The sequence below is a fragment of the Nicotiana tomentosiformis genome, chromosome 5 (assembly GCF_000390325.3).
Source record: "Nicotiana tomentosiformis chromosome 5, ASM39032v3, whole genome shotgun sequence".
NCBI lineage: Eukaryota > Viridiplantae > Streptophyta > Magnoliopsida > Solanales > Solanaceae > Nicotiana > Nicotiana tomentosiformis.
Window position 1 is genome coordinate 50,153,756 of NC_090816.1, and position 26,462 is coordinate 50,180,217.

Sequence of the window (26,462 nt, forward strand, 5' to 3'; positions counted from 1 at the left end):
ATATACATAAGATGTACACAAAACTCTAGACCTGGCAACTCCGAAAGACGTGGAGCTTACCGATCAGGCTGAACTCGGGAAACACCTACTGAGGAGGTCTACCCGTCTGTCTGTCTGAACCTGCACGCATGAAATGCAGCGCCCCCAGAAAAGGGACGTCAGTACGAAATAATGTACTGAGTATGTAAGGCAATAAAATAACTGAAATCTAAAACTGAACTGATAATATGATAACTGAAATTAACTGGGAGTCAAAGATGTTCTGGAGATATACTTACCTGCTGATACTGACTCAACTCTCTCAATATATTAAGTAAAATAAATGTCCGGCCCTATAAGGTTCGGTACGTGTAACTGCTCGGCCGTAGTAGGCTCGCTCATAAGCGCTCGGCCATACTGGGCATCTGTACCTCGGCCATCCTGGGCTCGCTCATAGGCGCTCGGCCACAGTAGGCTCGGTATATATAACTTACCATCTGATCAGAGGTTGCCCAATAGGGGCCTGCCCACCGATTATAGCTCGATGGTGGTGCAAATACTGTAATACTGTATATATATATATATATATATATATAGACCCTCTGCTCTCTTGACTGAATAAAGACAAAACTAAACTGAATATGAAGTCTCGATAAGGAATAATATTGTAACTTATGAGACTAGAATAATGTGAATAAATTCATGAATACGAACTTCTCTTTATGTCTCATTATTAACACATGTAGCTACGAGATCATGCCAAAATGAAGGAAGGGCTTAGCCTTAACATACCTTATCACAATCTTTCTAATCACCAAGTTGAACTCACCTCTTCGCACCTTAATCTACAAGAATGATAATAATACTATCGTTAAGTTACGAAAGGTACAACTATCGTACAACGAACGACAAACTTATTTTGTATTAAAACGGGCAGCATCTCCCCTATAATCCTTATTCCTCCAAATTCAAGATAACACCAACAATACAAGAAGAGAACAATAACAACATAAATACATCATTTTCCAGCCCTATATACGCCATCAAACACTACAAAACAGCCCAACACACCCCAATCTCTTCATACTCAAAACGACCATTGTAGTAGTGTCAAACGACCCGGAAATGTTATGACGAACGACAAGCCAACCACCCTACATTTATATGGTGTTTCTACACCCCCTTCCTCCTCCTAAACTCCACAAAATAGTAGTAAAACACGCAGCCCAACAGCAACACAAAACAGTCCACAAAATAGTCCGCTACAAGTGAATAACTCGAACTCACGGCTTCCGATCACCGTCCCGTGAGTTCTTACAAGTATAGAACGACTTGCCATGAATTTATAGAAGAACAGATGGATGAAAGAGAGCAGTAAACTCACCTTATTTGTTGGATAACTCAGCTCCTATCTTGGTTCTTCAAACTTTAGGTTTTAGCTCTAATTAGAACTTGAAAGGGAGAGAAAATCAATTAGGGTTTGTGGGAAATATTTGGGAGGATTCTTTGCAGAGCTTATGTCTGGTTATTATGCTCTATTTTAAGTCTAATATATGAAGAAAATGGGCCTTTAAAAGGCCTCTTTGGACGACCCGAAATGGCCCATTTTTGGGCTTTCATTTAAGCAAGTAGGTGACACACCTACTTGTCACCTAGTAGCTTGCGCAGTATCGCAAAAATTCTCATATCTATCTACTCCAATGTCGTATTGACAAACGGTTTAATGCGTTGGAAAATAGACTCATAGATCTTTAATTTGATGGATGGAACACCCCATAACTCTAAGTATATTGGGAGAAAATTGCAGTTACATTAGACCCAAAGTTTCAGTAAAACTTATGAATGTAACTTGTGATGACTTTCATCGACTTTTGTTCCACAACTCGCTTGACTTCAAAACATAACACACGGATGTCATACGACTAATATAATTCATAACATAATCTATTTATCATGTTAATCACCCTAGCCTCACCCCAAAGGTACATGTTATAACATTCCCAACTTGTCGACTTTCGACGAAACATTGTTTTATTCAATTGCTTTAGCTTCTGAACTGTCCAACCCTCTTTGTACTTGTTGTTCATGATCTTCAATATTTGTAACCTCAGAGGTAACATGATTAACTTACTTTATATACTTTTAAATATTAAGTCATTTTTGGTCCTACATTAGTTTGCTTACGACGCATTTTTACGTACGAAAATATAGGGTGTAACACGGCACATGCTAGACATCGTGAATTATAAAGTGTTACTCGATTTAAATTGTGTGAGCGCTATGCGTAATGATATGTCATGAGAATAAGTGTGGGGTCGAGTGAGGTGCTATGTGCAATTGAACATGGTTAGTGAGCGTCGCTCGGATAAACCTCATGTTGGGCATAATGATATCTATATAGCGCAATGCTTATTTGTAAAATTTGAAGAGAGTTATCACATCCCTGCTGAAAGCCATGAGCTATAGTTTCATGAAGTATTGAATGGCATGACTCTGCGAATAATTGGAAGTGCAAGCTGTTGCAACTGCTTTATAGCTGAACTTCACTGTTTTATATGCTAATTATTGATTTCTTTGCATTGCAGGTACTTAGGTTCATAAATGGCAGCAACGAGTAAACCGTCCAAGCAACAAGACAAAGATAATAACAAGCAACCGCCCAAAAAGCCTACCGGAAAGGCAGCAGGTGCCCCAAATCCACAGAAAAAAAGGAAGCGGACTGAGAAGGAGAAGGAACTGCAGACTAGGCAGTTGATTGATGAATCAGAGCAAGAAGAGGAAGAACCATTAGTAAGGAGGACATTGAAAAAGGGTATTACAACAACATCATTAAATCTGCCAAGCAAAGGGATAGAGATAAGAGAACCTGTGACATACCAGAGAAAAGCCTCCAAGCAGAGTGACCCTAATGATAAAGGAAAGCAAAAGATTACTGCAGAATCTGAGTCCGAGTCAGATTCGGATAATGAGCTTCTACATGGCGACATAAGTGACGAAGATGAGGGTGAACCAATAGACCGAGCTGCTTGGGAGAAGAGCTTTGTTAATGAAAAGGCATTTCGAGCTTATAATAAGATACTGGGTTCAAAGAAGTACATTCCAGAAAAGCCTATCAACATCGGAGCACTTAAGAAAAAGTACCCAGAGTTTCTAAAATCAATTCGAGAGGTGCAATAATGGGGACCTATTTTGAAGGGCCACGGCAAGGCCAACCTCACTATCGTCAGAGAGCTTTACGCCAATTGGCGTCACTCCAGGGGCAGCATTGTGAGAGTACGAGGGGTAGATATTAATGTGTCAGCTGAAGCTCTGAATATTTTCTTAGGGGTGCCACACACACTAACAGATAGGTTTGACTCCATATGCAAAACACCAGATTATGCACACATTAAGTCTGTCCTATGCCCTACCAGGAAGGATGCAAATTGGAAGCATGGGAGTATGTAGTACCATTCTATAGCCAAGAAATTCATGAGTGCGTTAGCACGTGTGGCTCTAAATTTCATATGCAACCGCCTGATGCCATGCCAACACAAAACTGATGTCCCTCGACACCGAGTACTAGAATTGTATGCTTTATTGGAGGGGATACCGCTCAACTTGGGAGCCATCATGCATGACCAAATGCAACGTACCAGGATGAACTACAAGTGGAGGTTGTTCTTCGCAAATACCCTATCAGCTTTCTTGACAAGGAGAATGAAGACGTTGAGCCTAAAGCTCCAGGACCATATGATGTTACTCAGGTACTAGAGCCGAACAAGGGAAGGTCTTCTAAGCTCACCATTCAATAGTTGTTTGAGCAAATGCAAGCGGATATGCAAGAGAACAGGGCTGAGTTGATAGCGACTCGTGTAGAGTTGAGTGCCACCAGAGACGAGTTGAGTCAGACTCGTGCGGATATAAGCCGAGTCCAGACTGAGCAGGCCACGATGATGAGGGAGATATCATTACTCCTCAGAGCTCTGGTTCAACATGCAGATATAGACATCTCACAGCTGATTGCATCATCCACTGTCGGACCATCCACTCATGTTCCTCCTATAGTCCCTGAGGCTTCACACACCAGGCCTACTGAGGTCGCTGTACCACCTGCTACAGAATCAGCTCCAGTTGGTGATGATAGGAGAATGACAGCTCTCCCTATGCGTGAGGATTATATTGCAAGGCCGGAGGGGGTCTTGATGAATGCCATGGATGCAGATGCTCTTCCACAGACTGCGGATGAGCCTTCCACCTTGACTTGAGGGAGTTTCTTCTCACCCTACTTTACCTTATTTGTGTGCATTGAGGACAACGCACAGTTCTAAGTGTGGGGTGGGGGTTATTCATATTTTTTATGTGGATGAATGTACTTAACTGTTACAATTTGACTGTTGGGGGCTGTAATATTCACTGGATTAATGGCATGTAATAGTAGTAAATTCATCTATATGGAGTAACTCTCAGTTGATTCTTGAAATTAGTGTTAGTATTAGGAGATTGACAGAAAACTAAAGAAAAGCAAAAAAATAGAGTAGTAGCCTTGAGTAATTAGTAAAAATTTTGTGTAGGTAGTAATAATCCCCTGTGATTTTTCTTTGTGCATCGGTTCTTTTCCATGGGATGTATTTTGAACCGGGTAGTAAATTTTTTCTTTTAGAATAGATTAGAGTTAGAAAATAAATGGAGGAAGAAATATGAGATTCCTAGGGGGCACTTGACTTGTTTGATAGTAGCATATTCAGGCTTTGGCATGTGTAATGCCTTTCCTATGTTTTAAAATTGATCATGAAACCTTTATAAATTGGATATCATGTTTTGTGACACCTATGTCTCGTTTACATGACTTATGTTCACTTTGTGCTTAATGCTTAATATCTCGTTGCTCCGTGAATACTTACATTATTTGAAAGTCGGAATGGGACCGTCCCTTAGTGAGTCATGTGCCATGTGTGGTGATAATTTTTGTGTAGTCCATGTATTGTACTTGTGTCTAGAACTTGCCCGGTATGTGAGTTGAAGCAAAATTTGAGGTGATGCTCGGTTTAAAAAATGATTTTAGGCTTTCTTTGATCTTTTTGAGCTTAGTGCTTATCACAAATAAAATTTATCCCTAGTTAACCATTTTGAGCCTATTGACTTTTATTTGGTACCCACATTACAAGCCTATACCCTTTTTATTTTTAATTGACATTGTTTTGATCATTTTACCTCTTAAAGCACTTTAATTGTTAGATGAGCACTAAAAGAAGTAAGAAGGGACTAAGTGTGGGGTGACTTTTGAGTGGAACCAATGAAAGAAAGAAGGGTGCACTTATTTTGTAAAATAATACACCACTAGCAGAAATTGAAAGAAAAAAAAAAGAGAAAAATCTGGAAAAAAAGAAAGAAAAATATAGATGAATAAATTATTGTCTTGTTCTTGCTAGTGGGTATGAATTAAAGTAGTGCTTAAAGAAAGAGAAAATATTGTTGGGGATGATATTATTTTTGAAATTGAAATAGTGTTAAAGAATTTGCGCTTAAGTTATTTGGTGATGTGTTAAAGTGCTTAGGAGGTTGAGTCACTATTCCTAAAATATATCCTACCCGTCCCTTAGCCCACATTACAACCATGAAAAAGTCCTAATTGATTCTAGATCGAGCGAGCTTACATTAGTAGAGATTTACATTAAGGGCAAGCCTATGGTACCAATTGCATGCATGTGACTTCTTTGTGAGAGTGAGCGATTTTCTTTGATATATGTGAGTCATTAAAATATATTTGATCATGAGATTCGAATGTGTGGATTGAACTCGCTCTCTTGTTCTTGTTGTGAGGGCACATGGTTTCACGAGGGATAGGTAACGTTATTAGACTTCTCTATGATGTTGGGTGTTCAAGCCATGAGTGCATAGTGACATTGAGTCGGTTTTTGAGGTTAGGATTGTTGTGAGCATGTTGTCTTTGTTTGAATATTTTTAAAAGAATGACACAAGTAAAGGTAAGTGCATATGATGCATATTCTAGAGCCTAATTGTGGCAAATGACCATGGTCATAGTTGTGGTGTGCTTTGAATGATAAGATCTTAATTTTGTTTTGTCTACTATAGTGATGGTTTGTTCGAGGACGAACAAAGGTTTAAGTGTGGGGTAGTGATGTTTGGCATATTTCGATATGTGTTGATATTACTTTACCCATGTTTTAACCGCTTTTTGATGTTATTTGATCTTTAAAATGCCAACATGGTTTAATTATTGGTTTTATGACTAATTGAGTTGTGTGTGGTGAATTAGGGTGTTTGGAGTGCAAAAATATGAAGAAAAGGTGCTCTAGGTAGAGGAAGAGAGATTAGATGCGTCGCATCTAATCTAGAAAAAAATCAGATTTTGTGCACCCTTAGCAGTGAAGTCGGCCCATAGCATCCGCACCTGGGCAAAGCTGAGATAGAGGAACAAGGGTTGGATGCGTCGCATCCACCCTCGCATGCAAAACTGAGAAGTAGAGGACGAGGTGGATGCGTCACATCCACCCTCGCATGTGAAGCTGAGAAATGGAGGACGAGGTGGATGCGTCGCATCCACCTTAGCATCAATCCCCGAAGCCGATTTGGACTAGGAATAGGAGAACTTTGGCCCACGACTTTTGTACGCAATATATAAGCCAAAAACGCCTCCTTTAGGTCATCGAACATATTGGGAAGGGGGGAAAAACCACGACAAAGCTGGGGAACCACAGAATTCATCTTGAGTTCTTATTTTTCCTTCTTTTATTGATTCTTATGCACTCTGGTGAATTATTTGATGATTGCATTAACATGAGTGGCTAAGAACCCTATTATTCTAGGGTCATGGGCGATACATGAATGTTGATGTTTGAAGTTTAATTTGACAAAGTTGATTTTATCATATTGGGTTGCTTATTTAATTCTATTTTTAATTAATTTGTTGAGTAGCTAACAGTGAATTACTATCTACGAATCTAGAGTTGAACTCGAAAGTGGGAATTCTAGATTGCATATAGAATTAAATAGAGCAAGTTCTTGAACCCGGACATCGGGGAACGGATTCGCAATTAGGATAGAAATATACCTAATTGCCTTTCTCGGTTGCAATACAGGAATTGTAAATGCGTTCTTGTTAATCTTAATTCCATAGACATATAGGCATTAAGTTAGCTTGAATAGGCGAGTAAGAACTTGACAGATTTTTATGAGTAATATCAACCCTGTCAATCAACAATCCAGATAAATCAATTAGTTATTTTAAACTAAGAATGCAACATGATTGTTAGATAACCCGTGACCCTGGAATATTATATCCTATTGATTGTTATTCAAAACTATTTAAGTGTTGTGGTTGATTCCTAGTATTTCATTACTTGATAGTCTTTAGGTAGTAATTCAGAAAATTATCTATTTTGTGAGAAATCTTTTGAATCAATAAGGCATTTGAGTTAGAATCAGTCGAAAGTTAATCATAGGTCTTCGTTGGAACGATACTCTACTCATTACTCTATTACTTGACGACCACGTATACTTGCGTGAGTGTGCGTTTGGTCCCAACATATTCCCTTTTGAAGCTTCTCATATATGTATTTGTGGTTTTATGACTTGTGTGGATGGTTGGTTTCATTTCGGGGAGGTTTTGGATTGATTTGGAACAATTAGTTCTTAGTTTGGAAGTTTAAGTTAGAAATGTTAATCGAGGTTTGATTTTTGTGAGAACGGCCCGAAATGGTATTTTGATGGTTCCAATAGGTTTGGATGGTGATTTTGGACTTAGGAAAATACTCGAAATTGGATTCGGAGGTTCCTAGGTTGAATTGGCTCTTTTTGCCGAAAGTTGGCAATTTGAAGGTTTAGAAATTTCCTAAGTTTGACGATAGGTTGACTTTATGGATATGAGGTCGGATTTTGGTTTCGGGACATGAAATAGGTCTGTTTTATTATTTGAAACTTGTGTGTAAAGTTTGGTGTCATTCCGAGTTGGTTTGGTAGAAATCGGACGCTTGGTTGTGATTTTAGCGATTCTTGAGTTTCATTATGAATTCTATGCGTTTTGGTGTTTGACTCATAGTTTCGGATGTTATCTTGGTGTTTTGAGTTCGCGAGCGAGTTCGTATGATGTTTATAGACTTGTGTGAATATTTGATGTGGATCCCCTGGGGCTCGAGTGAGTTTCGGACGTGTTTCAGACCATTTGGAATTGAGTTCCAAGTTGTTGATATGTTGGTGTTGTAGTTAGCACAATTGCAAGCACCAGTTTGCAATTGCGAAGTTGGCAGGTGGGTCTGATGAATCGCAATTATGATGCCTTGATCGCAATTGCGAAGGTGGGTCTAGGTCTGGGATGGTCGCTTTTACGACCTAGGCAGGCTTTGCAAATACGATGTCTAAGTTGCATTTGCGATATTCCTTCGGCATGTCTAGAGAAAATCCCTCAAGTAGAGTAAATTTTAATCAGCTTACCTTAATTCCAAGCTCCAAATAGTACTTATAAGGCTCCAATTCATTTAGAAATCTCAAACGTCGCCAACAAGACAATATCTACATAATAACTCATATTCATCAACGACACATTACGATAACACCAACTAAGTTAACTAAGTGTTCAACACTTAGGTCCTGCTTTACAAGTCTAGTAAAAATCGATATTCCTACCATAGAAGTTGGTTCTTGAGTTTTAAACTCTAAATCTCTCATTCAATACTCAACAATATGATATTCAATAACGAAATTGCTCACAAGATCATAAAGAATATCATTTAACTCGTTTTTACCAAATCAATACTATTCATCGTCTCTACCCACTAGTCAATCTTATTCATAATACCCATTTTCAGGGTTCATCTCCCAACTCAACCAAACCATGATTTTTACTCCAAAGCACCTTCTATATACTTATTTATACACAATATATGAACATTAAGTAGTAGGATTACCTCTTGAAGACAAATCTTGAAAATCTCTATTTTTGTGTTCTTGGAGGATTTGGAAGAATCTAACAAATTCTATGGTTGAATATTGTTACTATTAGTGTTAATCAATTTGGATAAAAACTCGCCTTGTATGATCCAAGTGAAGCCTTGGTCCAAATCCTCTTCAAAAGCCCCAATTAACTCCCTAAATTTGACCCCAAATCATCTATCCCCAACCTAGAGGGTATATATAACCTTTCCAGGTGTGCTGCCGCGCATCTAGTACTTGAACGCGCATCTGGCACGCACTTGGGAAAACCAACTTCTTTATGTGCGCTCTTAGCTGCGCGGTCGCGCAGTCCGGCGCACATGTTAGACAATGCTCAGTAAATTGGTCATACTTTTTGTACAAAATTACAAATGGAAAACAGTTTGAAGAGTTAGAAACTAGACTCAAATAGCATTAATCTGATAGCCTATCCACATCGTAACTCATCATACACAGGGAGATATGATCGTTTGAAATTAGGTCATGTGCGACTTTGTGCGTCTTTTTCTCTTCAGCAATTCTAACTTGTTCCAAGCTACTTCTTCCCACTTATAAACATCATCAAACAATTTACAATACATGTACACATACCTAAATGGATTTATCCATAATCATAGTTGTTGTTAGCTTACCAATGATACGCTTAGCACTTAATGACCTTCTAATGAGGCTTTAAATATTTGAAAATTTTCTGGGGTGCTACATTTCTGTACTCTATTAACATGGTTGAAATAGAACCTCATTCTTATAGCTAGACAGCTTCTATTAGAAATTTGAAGCTCTTGAGGCAAACAACATCTGGTTTGTTGTTGAACTTCCTAGTGGGAAGAAGCCCATAGGTTGTAAGTGAGTATATAAGATTAAGTGTAAGGCTGATAAGTCTGTTGAGAGGTACAAATATAGATTGGTAGTTAGAGGTGACACACAAGTTGAAGGGGTTGATTTCAGTGAGATATTCTCTCTAGTCATCAAATTTTCTATTGTGAAATGCCTAATTGTTGTAGATGTCAAGTAGTATTGGTCTTTATTTTAGCTTGATGTGAGCAATGTCTTCTTGCATGGGGGATCTTGTTGAAAAGGTTTACATAAAATTGCCTTCTGGTCTGTTTGTCTCTTCTTCTTCTTCTTCTTCTTCTTCTTCTTCTTCTTCTTCTTCTTTTTCACTGCTGCTTTCTTCTTTTTTGTGTTTAGGGTTTCTTTTCTTCTTAGTTGCAAAATGGGTTTGTTAAATTTGTTATTGTCTTAACAATTTGATGATTGAAATTTTTTATTTATGATATTTGAAAGTTATATTTCAAACTTGAGCTCATTTGGAGTAGATTTGGATGTTGAATCGCATGTTGGAATGTTGAAATTTTGAAAAACAAATTTATGTTTCAGAACTTCAATTTTGAATCTGAAGCTGTCAGAAGTTGTATTGAAAAATTGAACTACTTAAGATTTCAGATTTTGAATCTGAAGTTGTATTGAAAAATAAAACTACTTAAGATTCGATTTTTTGAAGTTGCAATTGAAAGATAGAAGAACTTTCATATTTGAAATCTAAAGTTGCTTTGAAGAGCTTAAAGTACATAAGATTTGAATTTCTGAAGTTGCAGTTGAAAGATGGGAGAACTTCAGATTTGATTTCTGAAGTTGCATTGAAAAGATTAAACTACTTCAGATCCGAGCGGGTACACTTTGCAAAGTTTTGTGCAATGCGGGTGTAAATTCAATGGTGGCCCAAAATAAGTATATATGCAAATACCCCAACCTGAACACACAATGTGTATTTATTGTGTAATATTTTGTACGGGGTCAAAAGTCCTGTTATGTAATAGATTAGATTAGTCAGTAGGGATATTATATAAAACGACTTGTAACAACTTCTAAAACATAAAGTAACGAGATTTTTTCTCTGGAAACACAGAAACAACATTTCAACTCTCCGAGATTGAGGTTCAATCTGAGTTTTAACAGAAACAGATAAAAAACATTGTACATCATTTGCAGTTTGCAGACCCAAATAAAACAGAAAGATAATCTACGGTGCAGGGGAATTTCATTTTTATTTTATAGTTACTTCAGGAGTAACAATTAGGAGTAACTCTTCCAGGAAGGTGAAGGTGAAGGTGCCTAACGGATATCCACAGAAAACAATAGCCAGCCCTTGTACTCCATAACTCTTCTCACATACATGCAATGACACTCCTCTTTGGCTTGCACTAAAATAACTGGGCCACTAACAATAGGGACTTTCCTATTCAATAGGCCTCCCAGTGCGGTGAAATGGAAAGCCCCAGAGAGCACTTATGCTATACTCGATAAAGAAAAAGTCATACTTTATTACAAATATTTTGCTAGCATATCAATTCCAGAGGCTAGGCTAACAGCATTTAATGGGATATGTGCATATGCATCAAGATATATGCAGAAACTCACACATTCATTTGAACTATGAAGATACTTCTGCTTCCTACATTTATTTGAAGATACAAGGAAAGATGACTTCATTCTTCAGCACAGGATTTTATATTCAAAATCAGCTTTGGGCAGAGGCAGCCGGATTGCTACTTGGAAATGATGAAACCCCAGTGCCAGGTTCTTGACTAGTTTGCTCTTCGCTTGCATGCCGCACAAAGTCATCTGGTGACATGTGAGACCCATGACAAGCACAGACAATCCTGATTTGGGTGGAACTGTATCTGTAAGTAACACCAGATATTGTTCTACCATTTGGACCAGGACCAGTCGTTGAGACCCACGGAAGGTTCGGGTAGGAACCAGATCCTCCAAATTTCAAATCTGCAGCAAGACCTGGCCTTATAGTTGAAAATTCAGAAGGAACTGCTTCTGCTCTGGGCTGCTCAGGAGGGTCTTTTGCCCTGAAGCTTATGTTGCTTCCTTTCACATTTTCTTCCCCTCGAGAAGTGGAAGTTTCTTCTGCCTTATGCTGTCTCCCATTGCCTTTCACATGCTCCATTGCCCTCCCATCATATTGTACAGAATCAGATGACTTGTGCGGAATAGTTGACGTAGTAGCTACATAAACACAGCAAGTAGAAGTTCTTAGTAGTCATAAGGCTGGACAATTATTGAATTAACCAATCATATATTTATCTATACAACAGTGACAATGCAGGATCCAAAATGTAACAAATTGGTATTTGTCGGGAATTCTTGGCATCTCATGCAGCAAATTAGAAGTTTTAGGCAATTTACGGGCATCTCAATAGGTATATAAGAGGAACGGACAAAAAGACTAATGATGCAGGTTGAAAGTTGTTGACAAATGTCAAGGAACATGAAGATTAGAATGGGCATGAACAGGAAAACCCAATTAAGCAGGAAAGGGAGTTTAGGTACTTGGCAATAAATAAAGGAAACAAAAGTTGGGGAGCAATAATAACTGGTAGAACATCTTTCCTTAATTTAGGGAGGGTCGACATGTTGATTAAGTATGGGCTGTGAATGCCTGTTTTGGATCTTCATTTACTGTGATGTACAGAGGTTGCATCCTGCTGATGCTCTTATAATGAAATTATTTATGTATTCTAGGGGGAAAAAAAGACAAATAATTTATCTCCACAAATAACAGGTGCTCAATATCAAACTTAAGTAAGCTCACAACCTTCAACCTCACAAGTCTGAGTAGTCAAGTTCATTTTACATCAAGAGTGACATTTGTTGTAAAATTTTCAAAGTTCATGCAAATATTTTGTTTAAAAGCTACTTTTATAGTTTTTTGTACACAAACTGTATAGAACTATATTATCAGATTTTAATGCCACCTTTACACTCTAAATTCTAAAACGAATTACAGGGCAGCTCGGTGCATAAAGCATCCCACATTCACGCACGGTCCGGAGAAGGGCCGCACCCCTAGGGGTGTGATGTAGACAGCCTACCCTAATGCAAGTATTAGTGATTGCTTCCACAGCTCGAACCTGTGACCTATACTCACACGGAGACAACTTTACCGTTGCTCCAAGGCTCCCCTTCAAATTCTAAAACAAATTGTGCCAAAATTAAAGCAAGACATTTAATTTAAAACAGCAATGCTTCTAGAATTAACAACTACCCAGTGTAATCCCACTAGTGGGGTCTGGGGAGGATATTGTGTACGCAAACCTTACCCCTACCCCAAGGGGTAGAGAGGTTGTTTCCGATAGACCCTCGGCTCAAAATCATTGCATAAGCCGCCTTACACATCCCCCTTACAAGAGAGAATAGTGAGGTTAAAATTGTAGATCATGTATAAATTCATATTAGGGACAAATGACTGGAGGAAGAAAAGGAAAGATCTGGAGAACAGACCCTTTCTGCATTATGTGGAGCATTTGGAGTGAGAGAAATAGAAGATGTTTTGATGGATAGAAGAAGCATGTTTCAGTTGTCAAATTTAAGTGATTAGAAAATCTACTGCTCTGGTGTAAGCAGAAGTCAGTTGAGGAAAATTCAGATATTTTAGATTATTCAGAATCCTTGAGATGATTGTATTTACTATTTTAACATGAGGTCTTTCACTATTTTAATCTGGTGTTATCGTTCCTGAAGATTCACAGACTTTGATGCCTGCTATCCCAGTTATCTTGAATATTTATTCTTTTTCGATTTGGTAAATTTTTTTTTTGGATAACCGTGGTGTCCGGGCCAGCTTGCACGTACCTCGACCAATTCCACGGGATACCTGCTACCTACCACCAGCAAGCAACAAGTACCAGGTAACTCTTTCCACCAAGGCTTGGATAGATGGGAAGAAATCACCTAGTGTTTTTGTCTCCAATGGGATTTGAACCTGAGACCTCAAGTTCTCAACTCACTTCATTGACCACTAGGGCACACCCTTGGGCGCAATCTGACAATATTTATTCTTGAATATTTATTCGTTTTCCTTTGTGTAGAAATTCCTTCTAATAGCAAATCCTTCCAAATACAAAATCCAGCTGAACTGAGAGACTGCAAGTATAAGGGGTTGATTCCATATTTTGCAATTCTTAGTATTACTAATTAATCCAAGTCACCAGTATTCAACTTTATTTTTTGACAAGGATAGTAAAAGAGAGTTGCAAAAATGCCTCTCGCCAAACCTTTCACTGGATGAAGCTTAGGTGAAAATCTCCTTTTTGTCCGGATAGGTAGGTGAGTTTTCCTTTTTATTAACCGACATTTTAGGATGTTGAATGACACAGTCTCCCTATAACTACAACTGGACGCATAAGATATGAAGCCTTCACGAAAGAACGACTAAACAAAAAAAGGTTTAAACATTCATAAATTTCTACTGAACCTAGTTTATGCCACTTGAAGGAAATAAATCATCAAAACGAATTCCAACTTTCTAGCCCATACACATCTGCACCATTTGTTTTTCTTGGAGAAACTTCCAATGCGGGATGGTCTCTGACAGTGACTTATTGAAGTCTTCACAGTCGTTGAAACCCTAAGGAAGACCATAATGTTAAGGTTCACTATGAGCGAAGATTTATTGCATATGCTACAAATACTAGTGGGCCAAATTTCAGTGGAATACGTATCGTGATAAATATACTCAAATAGCCTCCCTTTTCCCGGGCGGAAACTCCAACTCTTAGCTGCTAGATTTCACCACCCTCATCTACAATCAAGGGAAACCATCAATAGGCACATCTTAGCTGCCGATGCAAGAATATCTCCCTCCCCCTCCCCCTCCCCCTCTCTTAATGTGCATGTACAAACACTTTTTACAGGCACAGATAAACATACTTATATAGATGCAACAAACAAGACTACAGAAATATTGACGACCAATCTAAGTTCAGCAAAAAAGCGCCCAAGGTGATAGATATAGAGAAAGGGCTCCGGATTTAAATACTGACAACTTTGAAGAAAGAGAATGTAAAGATAGTTCCTGACTTGGATAACATAAGGGGTCGTTTCGTTACCATTATTACTGGGAATAATCCCAGCTTCAAATTTCCAAGATAGTTCTTGACTTGGATAATATTAGTGATTGTTGCGTCACCTTTATTACCGGAAATAATCCCAGCATTAAATTCCGCTTTAACTTTCGGGTGTTGGATTGCCATTTTTCATTTCTATATTAAGAAACCCGTATTAGTTTGCGGGTATTTTGTTTATTAGTTTATATTGAAATCAACATGGACATAACTATGCACATATTAGCAATACCAGCATTGGAGCATGTAAATGACAAAGTTGTCCTTTATACTATTTCAAGTTTAGTTAACCATCACTTTTTAAACCTCATTTGTTTCTAGCACGATTTGTAATAGTGATATTAAAATTGTCAATGTTTAGACTGCATTTAGAAGAGAAAAGAAACATTTATTTTTCTTATCATAACTTTCATTTTACATTTCCTCTTAGCATGATCTTTACTAAATCTAAGAAGGATAATTATAAATTTTAATTTTAATCAATTTATATAATAAGCTAATTTTAAACTAGATGAAGTAATGTAATATAGGCCAAAGTACTATTAGAAGAAGAAATATTAATCAAATTTACAGCTAACATATGTTTTAGATTATACATTGTATATTTACGATTAACCAAACATCCAACAATAATACAAATAATGCAGTGACTATTATTCCATTTACCCTTAAAAATAAATAGATTTAACAGAATGTAGAAACCTGTATGTGAAATAAATAAAGTACTGGCAGAAGTAACTGTGCTGGTTAGGGATATCTAATAACTTATAATCAGCAACTGATAATCTATGGTGATTTTGGAGTTGGGAACAGAAAATAAATGACTTCGAACATTTTGTTATACTTATCATGAGCTGATATATGATGGATGATCTCTATGTAGCTACATTTGGGAACTATACGATGAAATCCAAAAGCTCAATTAAATTTAATTCTTGAAAGGTAGGATATACTTGCATTTTATCTTTTACTCTGCATTATATTCAGCTAGTATGAAATTGATAACTTTTCAGTTTGCTTCTGTATACCATCTTTTTCTTTACAATTTAAAGAGTAGCTTTCATTTTAGCTTTCTTTTGGTTACTCCAAAATATTCTTTCTATTATTTGACAAGTGCTATAGATCCTCTAAATAAGATTTTTCATCATTTTGGTCCAAACGAAAATCCATAGAGTTAAAAAGAAAACCTTGAGAAATATTTGGTCCATCTTTCTGCATATCTGAGCCCAGAGGACCTCTTCCATGGGAAGGGTGAAGCTGTTGAAGATGAGAAGCCACACCGCGGAGGTTATCCTCGTCCAATGTTGGAAGCTGTACAGAAGAGTAGCCAAACATTAATGGCAAGTTTGCAGGTATGACAGGCTGGCTTCCTGGTCTATCTCCACTTGTGGTAGCCATCACTTGCATCATGCCAGGAATTGGGTAACTAGGCGTACTTGTTGTACCAGCAGTGTTAGAATTCAGAGGCATAGAGTAAGGCAGGTTCATGATGTTTATTGATTGGCCCTGGAATGGGATAGTATATGGTATATTCCTAAACTTAACATCCTTCTCTGAAGAAATAGTAAACCTTCTGTGTCCTATTAATTCTACACCACTTGAAGAAGGAACACTGCGAAGCTCCTTATGAACCTCAGCTAAACCACTACTTCCAACAAATCTCTTGGAGCTCTCATCATGCTGCAAAATTTGCCTGGATGTTGAACCCACAGTTTCAGAATCAGCTACATCTTCATTTTCTGCAGTCGAACCTTCATCTGTGGTTATTGAAATGTGTGATGCCCTGGTCTTGTCATGCGTATCAGCATGATGACCTTCTCTCTCTTGCTTCTTCTGTTGACTTGACTCCCTGAACAGATTTTTACGTTTGTCACCCACATCAGCTCTCCTATCTTCTTCAACTTCTATAGGTCTACTATCATTTTGAACCCAGAATCCTCCACTATTTAACTTTTTAGAAGCATCTACGTCAACACTAATGCTGGGGAGCAAGTTCCCCTCATGTTTTGTTGAATCACTTCTCTGAGAACCCACACCAGAATCATGTTTTTGGCTGCTAGTGCTTCCATCCAGAAAGTTCTTGAAATCATTGATCACCTTGCCATCTCTATCAACTTCCTCAACCTTAGAATCCGATGAGCTCCCACTTTTACTTTTCTCGGAGGCAGCCCCTCCACCACAGGGCAGACCTAAGCTCAGATCAAGACCGTTTTCGTCCATTTTGATCAAACACAAAACACAGTGACCAAATTCACACGTTAAACTTCAAGTCACTCTACCCACCCAAAGAAGAAGTAAAGTTTCACTCTGCAATATTTTACTGCTTCATCCTGAATGCTAGAAACATTATTCAGATGGAACACCTGCTATAACATCTGTTCACGCGAAACATGGATGAGTAACATCTCGCAGACAAGAACAAATAACGTTTCATCATATAACCAAGGAAAAAAATACTAATATTTCTCAAAATAAAAAGTAGCAGACATGCTTGCATTTACTATACATAAAGGCAACAAGAAAAAAAACTCAATACAACATGCAGAGAGCAACAGGATCAGTTTCTCTGAAAGTCCCATATGCGGGAGTGATTTATATCTCATTCTATGATTATTCAGTTTAGGCAGATCGATTGAAACAAGTGAGCTTAATATTCATCTACCCAGAAGTAGCTTTGTAGCAAGACAATCACTAAGGTTAAGATGAACATGAAATGAAACAGAAGTTGCTTTAGGTTTTTTCAGACCACACCTATGTGAATCACTTCCTTTATCTGAGCTTGGACTGGCCATGCTCCGCAGAGCTCAAACAGGCAGAGTTAAGAAGCAACTCTACCCATTAATGGACACCGTATTTGCGGCGAAGTCAGGAATTTCTCTAAGGATATTTAAGATTTAATATATATGTATAAAAAATATTAACCTATATATGCAGCATAATTTTCTATATATACAGTATAATTTTTGGACGAAGGGTGTTCGACTGACCAGCTTCCGTCTACGTGACTACGCCACTGACCGTATTGATATCAGGCTAAACCTTCAGAAAGTCATCTTCCCCGAGTATTCCCGCTAAAATTAACAATCAAAAAGACACCAATTCATTTGCACACAAAATTAACTAGATCTAAAATCTAAACCAAAAGAAACAGATAGCCCACAAAGCAAAAATAAACTAAGGAAACCCAATTAAACAAGCCATCTATAGGGACAAACAAATTACAATTCTATCTAACACGCAGATCAGCCTCTAACATCCGCTTTGCACAAAACCTTAATTAATAAAAAAAAAATTACTTACTGACAGCACAGATACAAAGTAGAAAACTGACAAGTTCGAATTTAAGATGGTCAAATGAAAAAGGGTTAAAAGTCTTCACTCAGAATATTCAAACTAGACTACTAAAATTTAAAAAAATAAAAAATAAAAAAGGATTGTGGTAATAAAGGGATTTTGTGATATTCAGATGGAAACAAACAGAGGTATATACCTGATGAAAAGAGAGAGAAAATAAAACCCTAGTTACGTGAACCTACTCAGAAAGATGAGGAGGACAGTGAAAGTGGAGGGTGGCGCCGCAGCGAGGAAGGGCGACGGCTAGGTGGGTAGGGGCAGCGGAGTGAGAAAATGGGTTGCAAAGACCTCACTGACCAAACCTCTTTTCGTTTTTTCTCTTTCAACAAGGAGCACGTGGTGGACAAGCAAATTCAGTTTACCTCATCTCGTATGGTACAACTTTTGTGTTTCTTCCGCATGTTTTTATCATTTCGTAAATTATTTACTTACTTTCTTTTCTTTTATTGTAAGACGATAAGACTGGTTAAGAGTAGTTCGTAATGAGCGTATAACGATCCAATCGATCAAATTAATTTTTAGGATCATGTTCTGTGATTTGTTAGTATGATATGGTAGGTTCAGGAATGATTTAAAATATTATCTTGATATTTGGAAGGTTAAAGACTAAAAGAAGCAATTTTATCCCTCCATTTGTGAAATTATGCTTGATTCATGGTTTAAAACTTCTAATAAATTTATTATAATATATTTGGACTTGTACGTACGTTCAAAAGTAAGACCCGAGGGGCTCGGGAGCATTTAGGCACTATTGCATAAAAATTAGAAGTTTTAAGGATTTTTTTTATTTGACTTGAGTTGTTGTTTTGTGTTGTAGCATTTTACTTCGTGTCTTGAGCCTTTAGATTGTCTATGTAGGGTATTTGAACTACACGAAATGGTTTGGAACGGTATCGAGGGGATCGGGTGAGTTTCGACGCATTGTACAATTCTAAAAAGCTACAAGTTTCGGTGCCTAGGGCACCGGGAAGCTGTGGTTGTAGCACTGAAACCTAAAGCTTGAAATTTTTATCCAAGCACTAAGACATCGGTGCCTATAGCAGTGAAACCAGATTTCAGCCAAGTATAAAAGGGGTCCATTTTAGTGACTTTTATTTCATTCTTCACCATTTTGGGAGCTAGAGAGCTCAGATTGAGATAATTTTGAAGAGATTTTTAATCTATAACGATGGTGTACATGATTCTCACTCAAATATATGATTATAACATAAATTTATCTTTAGTTTTGCCTTAGAATCAGGAATCAAAAGGTGAAAATAAGAGTTTTTACTTGAAGAAAAATAAAGTATTGTTGATGATTTGAACATCGATTTGAATTCAAATTGAGAATCTAATTATATACGTAGACTCATGAGGTTATGAGTCAATAGTATTTGATTTTTGTTGTGGGATTTGACCAAGTAGGTGCGAGGTTGACTTTGATCTAAGCATTTTCTTTGCTTATGGAACTGAGTCGTATGACTAGGATTGATATAGTGGAATATTTTTTGGGCTCATTTGATGGACTTGGAGAAGAAAAGTTAGATTTTTAAGAATAGAACTATTATGACGCCGAGGTAAGTTGACACTTGAATTCATTCCCAAATTTTCTTGTTTTATGTATGCTACGTGTTTGGGGTAACATATATACGAGGCGACGAGTGTATATGTGATGCCATGTGATTCCATGCTTGTTAGAAGTATAAGCTTTATATCCTTTGCTTGATTTACTTGTGTATGACTACTTGAGTATCTTATTCGTGCTAGTACAATATTATAATCATACTTCACATGCTAGTTTAACATTACAGATTTCATATATATTGTTTCTTATATTCACCTTATAAGCATATTTATTTTGTTCTCTTACTTATTTGAGACTGTTATTTGGTAAGTTGAGTTGTTAGACGTGTACATTCACATTCCTGTTGAGGTATAAGTTTGCACATGTCATTACATGTTCCTATTGAGGTATCAGTTTGGGAATATCATTACATGTTCTTGTTGAGATATCGGTTTGGACAAGATTATTACATGTTTATGTTTGGCGTGTGAGATCATGTTCTTGTTGTGCATGAATTTGAATCCATCTCTTTTGAGTTATGCAATTACCCATTTTACCTTGGAACGTGTGTGCACAAGTTTGTGAGATACCGATGAGTTTTTCATTTGATTATGATACCAGTTGATGAGTTTGATCATAAAGGAGAAAGCATTATTATGTTTAAGTGAATTTTCTATGACTTTTCATGCATTTTATATGCTTTATTCATGCATATCATCTATATATGTCACTTTGATAAATTATTACCGTAGCACCTCGAAAAATTTTAAAGAGTTTAAGGCTCAACAATAGGTTTAATACATGTTAATTTAGCATCAAAATATGTGCAGGCTCGCACGAGGATGTAGAAATGATTGGAAAATTTTATTGTGTGTTTGGTACAAGGTGGAAGTGGTCGGAAGTGCCAAAAGAAATCAAAAGTTGAATTTAAAAAGAGTTGGAAGAAATGGCAAAAACAGCAGGTAGGCTCCCCCATGCGCAGATTTTCAAAGGGAGAATAGAAAATAATATGTTTAGGCTCCAACGTGTGCAACAACACCCCACAGCACGCACACAGCGCGTGTCCAGCGTGAGGTCACCTGTGTTATTAATATAAGGAGCTCGGGGAGAGAGAAAGAAATGGGTCTTTTTGAAGAGGTTTAAAAGGGTTTTGATATAGGCTCATCCAAGGCATTAGATGACCAATCAAGGTGAGATTATAATAATATCTTGGTGTAATTACAACTCTCTAATGCTAGCCCTAACACTAGAATCCGTTGAAAATCCTTAGATTTTCAAGAAACTCAAGATTACTCTTCAATGGAAATTTTTAAGATTTGTCTTCAAGAGGTAATTTTACTACTCAATCTTCACATATTATATATAAATTAGAATATAGAAGGCGATTTGGAGTAGAAATTATGATTTAATTGTGGTTTGGATAAACCCTAAAAGTGAGTCTGTGAATGAGATTGAGTAGTTAGTAGGGATGTCACGACCCAAATTCACATGACCGGCACCCGGCACACTACCCGATTTGAACGAACCAACCCATATGTCAAAACCAAATATAATGGCGGAAGCCAATTGAAAATCTTGTACATTTTCAAATCAAGTCACAAAATATTTTTTTTCATTTCCAAAATCATACATGAAATTTTTCATAAAAATGATATAATCAAATTAAATAATTATTTGTTTATGCAAGATGTCTACAACCCTATTTTTTTACAATCCAACACAACTATCTATGGAGCCTCTATACCAAAGGATAGAACCAACACTTGGAATAATTCCAACAATAACAAAAATAACATGATAGCTACTACGAAATAAAAGTGGTGCTTCATCATACCTCGAAATAAGAGTCATCCTAGCCATGTCTACACATCACGTGGCGTACCTTATCCTGAAACGCGCAAAGAAAGCGGGACCCTGAAGAGAGGCCCCTAAGTGCTGAGTACACCACAATGGTACTCAATAAGTATCATAGACTTTCTCTAACTTAAGTTCTTGGGACAAACTTTATAAAAATAATGCACCAATATTTGATATAAAACGATAAAATTTTTTATCAATTCATGATCTTTATCATTTTAAATAAAAGACAAGTGAAATATAACCCACAATATAAATTTTTAAAACATTTATATCAATCCAAGATTTTGAATAAAATCATACAAAATCATTCCATTTGCTTTAAGTCATTGAAATCACTTTCGGCTCCTTAGGCCTATACATAAGAAAATCATCTTTACCTTTCACTGGAAGTATTATACCATCACTGACACAAGAAGGTCAACCAGGTTATGTACCTAGAGGCAAGTATCATATACCCTACTTGCTCAGGTCGTCTCATCGCAGTGCCGTACGAATCGACTCATCCATGCTAATAATAGCACAAAATAGTACTCTCTCAAGGGAGAGCACTCTGTCGTAGACTATACCACAAAGTGGCTATCTACGTCTACACTGGCACATGTAGTTTCATGACGACGAACACAATATATCCGAAGCCAATCTTGGTGAACACAAGTAACTCCAAAAATATTTGATACTCCAAAAATAGATTCATAGCATAGTAGCATCAAAGGATCTACTTTTTATCAAATCATAGCATTAATAGAAAATCTAAACCATTTGAAAAAAAATTAAATAAACAACCTTTTACATGTTAAAGCCTTTACCAATTTAACATCAATCTTTAAAAAGCTACTACAAGTGCTATTCTATTTATCAATTTTTAAAAGAAATACTTTCCATGAAAACTTATCTTCAGCACTCAAATATGTATACTCTTATCAATACGTAAATTTTGATAAAAACTTATAACATTTACCTTAAGTGTCATTTTGCCAACAAGATTTAAAATAAAGTTTTATAAAACAACATAACACTACATATGCAACATAATATTTTAGTATATGGAATCATCCGTACTTGTTTGTCCCCATAAGCAGGAAAGCACATTTGCAAACATTTTAAGCATTAACTCGAATATGCTTTTAGAGAAAATCCCTCAAGAAGAGTAAGTTTTAATCAACTTACCTTGTTTTCGCTTTAATAACATTCTTAAGCTTTTAATCCTCCTCCGATATTCTAACATTGAGTAAAACACTCAGACGCCACTGAAAAATTGATATCTACAATTACATATCCTAACTACAACCAAAATATGACTCAAAAATATTTATCAATATCTATTTATGGCTTACAAGTTGGCTACAAGCCTCCAGCTCAAATCGTCCAATAGGTTCACTTACTAGCACATTCAACTCCACTCTTATCATTTAATACACATTTAAAGTCATCAATGATACTACATTAATTTTTCAATACCGCTAAATTACTATTCATCGTCTTCCTTAACAAACATTTCCAAAATATTCAATTTGGTGATTACTTAATTGAACACTTCCAATTTAGCTAGAAAATGATTTCATAGTTCATTGCATGCATCCTTTAATTTCATTTCTAAGAGCACTATTTATCTTCCCTCATTTTCTCAAGAATACTATTCATACCATGAACTAGGGTTTATGAAATCAATTATCCAACCAAAATAACTTGAAACAAATATTATAATTACTCTCACCGACTCATAAGAAATGAGTTTGAAGCATTAGGATTACCTTCTTGAAGCTTTTCCTTAAAAATTCAATGTTTGGGAAATTTAGTGTTCTTGAACAACTTGAAAGATTTTTAGGGATTTCAAAGATTGAATGATGTTAATACTAGTGTTAATAGGATGTTATTAACTTAAAATATCCATAAAAACTCACCTTGTATTCTTAAGTAGTCCCCAAGGTTGAATCCACCATGAAAGAACCAATCCCTAGCTCAAACAAATCCCCAAAAATGGTTGCTGTATGTGATTGCCTTATATAGACACAGGTGCTTCAGCGAGTTATACCTTGCGATGTGCAGGTTGTACCTCGTATCTCAAGTTTTTCCGTGCTGGACACCTTTTACTAAAATGTCCATAACTCCTTGTAGAAATGTTCAAATTACAAAACGTTTAAAGTGTTAGATACTAGACTCAAAGAACTTTCATTTGATAGGTTGCTCACCATATAACTCTTTATATATATATATCAAGATATGCCCGTCCAAAGTTAGGTCTTGTGCGTACTCATTTGAAACATTAGTCTATCATGTATTTTCCAACTTGACTTGTCCCAAGGGCTTTCCATAGGCCCTATATCACTTCAAATACACCACGTACACTTGTAATTATGTTTATGGGATATCTTTCATATTGTTAATTAACACTCGCATACAAATAAATATAATTAGCACACGTCGGACATCTTAATGACCTTATAATATTTCGAAACTTTTTTATTTTCCGAGGCACTACAAGGGATGACGAATAGTGACTTGTTGGTGTTGGGTGATTAATAAAGTATCGTTAATTACTTCAAAAGAGTACTAGATTATTAGAATTGAATTTAATAGGCTAATGGGTGAACTATTGGCAATTTGGATTGTCGGAGGCTTCTAGCCCCTAAATGAAAATTTATAAAAAAAATTTGGACATGTCTTGATGCATTTGGGATATCTAATTGTAGATATCGACTTGTTAGTGATGTTTGAATATTTTAATCAATTTGGAGCGTCTTAGTATTATCTTGGAGCTTGGATTTGAGGTAAGTTGATTAGAATTTACTCTTCTCGAGGAATTTTCTCTAAAATCATTCTTTGAATTATATGAGATTGTTTGTAAATGTGCATCAATTCTTGTGGGGACAAGCGTGGAAAGATGTCACCATGTATCTTGAGTTGTGTTTCATATGAAAGATCTTGTTATTTTATAAAATAAAAAATCTTGTTTTCAAGGACTTGATGCCAAATGACTCTTGAGACTAACGTTATAAGTTTTATGAAAAACTTATATTGTTGACAAACGAATAAAATATTTAAGTGTTAAAAATATATTTTTATGAAAAGTATTTCTTTTGAAACTTGATGAATAAATAGCACTCTTTATACCTTTAAAAGATGAATGTTAAATTTCTTAATGCTTTAACATGAAAAAGATTATGTGTTTGAGTTTGTTCAAATAGTTTGGTTTGGCCATGAGCAATGATTTGATAAAATTAGACCCTTTAAGACTACTAAGCTATGGAAATATTTTTGAAATATCAAATATTGTGAGAGTTACTAGCGGAGACCACCGAGATTAGTTCGGATGTTGAGTTTATTACCATGGAACTACCTGCCGGTGTAGGGACACATTCCAAGGCTAAGCTGACGTTTGTGGTATAAAGTTGTCACGACCCAAATTCCAACCAGTCGTGATGGCACCTAACCCAACCCGCTAGGTAAGCCAGTTAATAATAAACCAGTTCAAATGATATATTTATGAAGAGAAGAATTGATAATACAACTGAACTTTTATACAAAGAATTTCCAAGGACTGGTAGTACAATTATGAGCTTCTAAGATTTAGAGTTTTCAAAGCTGGTATGAAATAAATACATCATCTGTTTGAAATATACATGAACAGATTAAAAATTCTAAAGCCAACAAGAACAAGAGGCAGCTATGACCGGAATGCAGGTACATCTTCAAATCCAGCTCCCGCCATACACAGCAACATCAACATCCAACATCTGCACGCAAGATGCAGAAGTATAGTATGAGTACAACCGATCCCATGTACTCAATAAGTAACAAACCTAACCTTAGGTTGAAAGTAGTGACGAGCTTGGACAAAGGTCTGAGTCCAACACCAATAGCTAAGAACAGTTCGTAATAATATAAGAAAAGCAGTACAAGCAATGACTCAAAAATATGTTGCTCAGCTCGTTCACAGTTACGGAAAAATAGTCATGCTTCTCAGGTATAACAGTAAAACCCAAATCTTTCACTAAAAACACCAAAGTATGAGTAAGTCAAAAAAATTGTGATTTTCCCCAAAACCTTTTAACAATAAATAAGATGTTTTATTATCAGATAGCATGAGAAAAGTACTTCTCTATGCGTACATGTCAGTGTGCACGTGAAATCATGAATGTCACCAAAATCGGATAGCATGAAAAAATGTATCTCTATGCCAGTATGTCAAATGCAATGCACCACAGTGATGAACTCATGTACTCACACTCTAGTACTCAATCTCACTGTCTCACACTTCTCACTCATCACGCTCAATCACTCAACACACCCAGTCACTCAGCACTGTACAGGGCAGATCCAGCCTAAACGCTAATAAATTCTGCTGCGGCGTGCAGCCCGATCCCATCGTGAATCAATAGCAACCACGCTCATTGTGGGTGTGCAGACTCCGAAGGGGAAGATCCAGCCCAAGCGCTATAATAAGCCAATCATGGCATGAATCAATAAAGCCTAATGCGGCGTGCAGCCCGATCCCATAAATATCACTCACAAACAGGCCCTCGGCCTCACTCAGTCATCAATCTCTCAAGTCTCTCGGGCTCAGAATGTCATGAAGATCAGCCCAAAAATGATGATATGATGTATTAATAAATAGCAACAGAGACTGAGAGATGATATGCTAAGAATGAGTATGACTGAGTATGTAACTGCAATTTAAGCAAATAACTCCACCGCAGATATGTCCTCAGTGGGTCCCAACAGAATAAACATATAGCCTAAATATGATTTCTAATATGGATCACAACTCAATTACTCTAACACATAGAATTCTCATGGATAAAAACAAGATTAGGTAACTACATAGTACCACATAAACAACCGAGTCATAATTCACACAATGCACGCATACGCCCGTC

General features: G+C 36.7%; 1 protein-coding gene across 3 annotated transcripts; it reads right to left on the reverse strand.

Annotated features, from left to right (window-relative positions):
• Window positions 1-11,214: 11,214 nt before the first annotated feature.
• LOC104084477 (ninja-family protein mc410) lies at window positions 11,215-18,571 on the reverse strand. Of its 3 annotated transcripts, none has more exons than XM_009588343.4 (3): window positions 18,365-18,571; window positions 16,016-17,203; window positions 11,215-11,931 (listed from the first exon to the last, which is right to left on the reverse strand). In XM_009588343.4, the coding sequence occupies exons 2-3, from the start codon at window positions 17,046-17,048 to the stop codon at window positions 11,432-11,434; spliced, it is 1,533 nt and encodes a 510-aa protein (XP_009586638.1). In that variant the 5' UTR covers window positions 17,049-17,203; window positions 18,365-18,571; the 3' UTR covers window positions 11,215-11,431. The 3 variants fall into 3 exon arrangements, with proteins under 3 accessions (XP_009586638.1, XP_009586636.1, XP_033508865.1); XM_009588341.4 differs by having other exon boundaries at window positions 18,319-18,571; XM_033652974.2 differs by lacking the exon at window positions 18,365-18,571 and adding an exon at window positions 17,816-17,899.
• Between the last annotated feature and the right edge of the window lie 7,891 nt (window positions 18,572-26,462).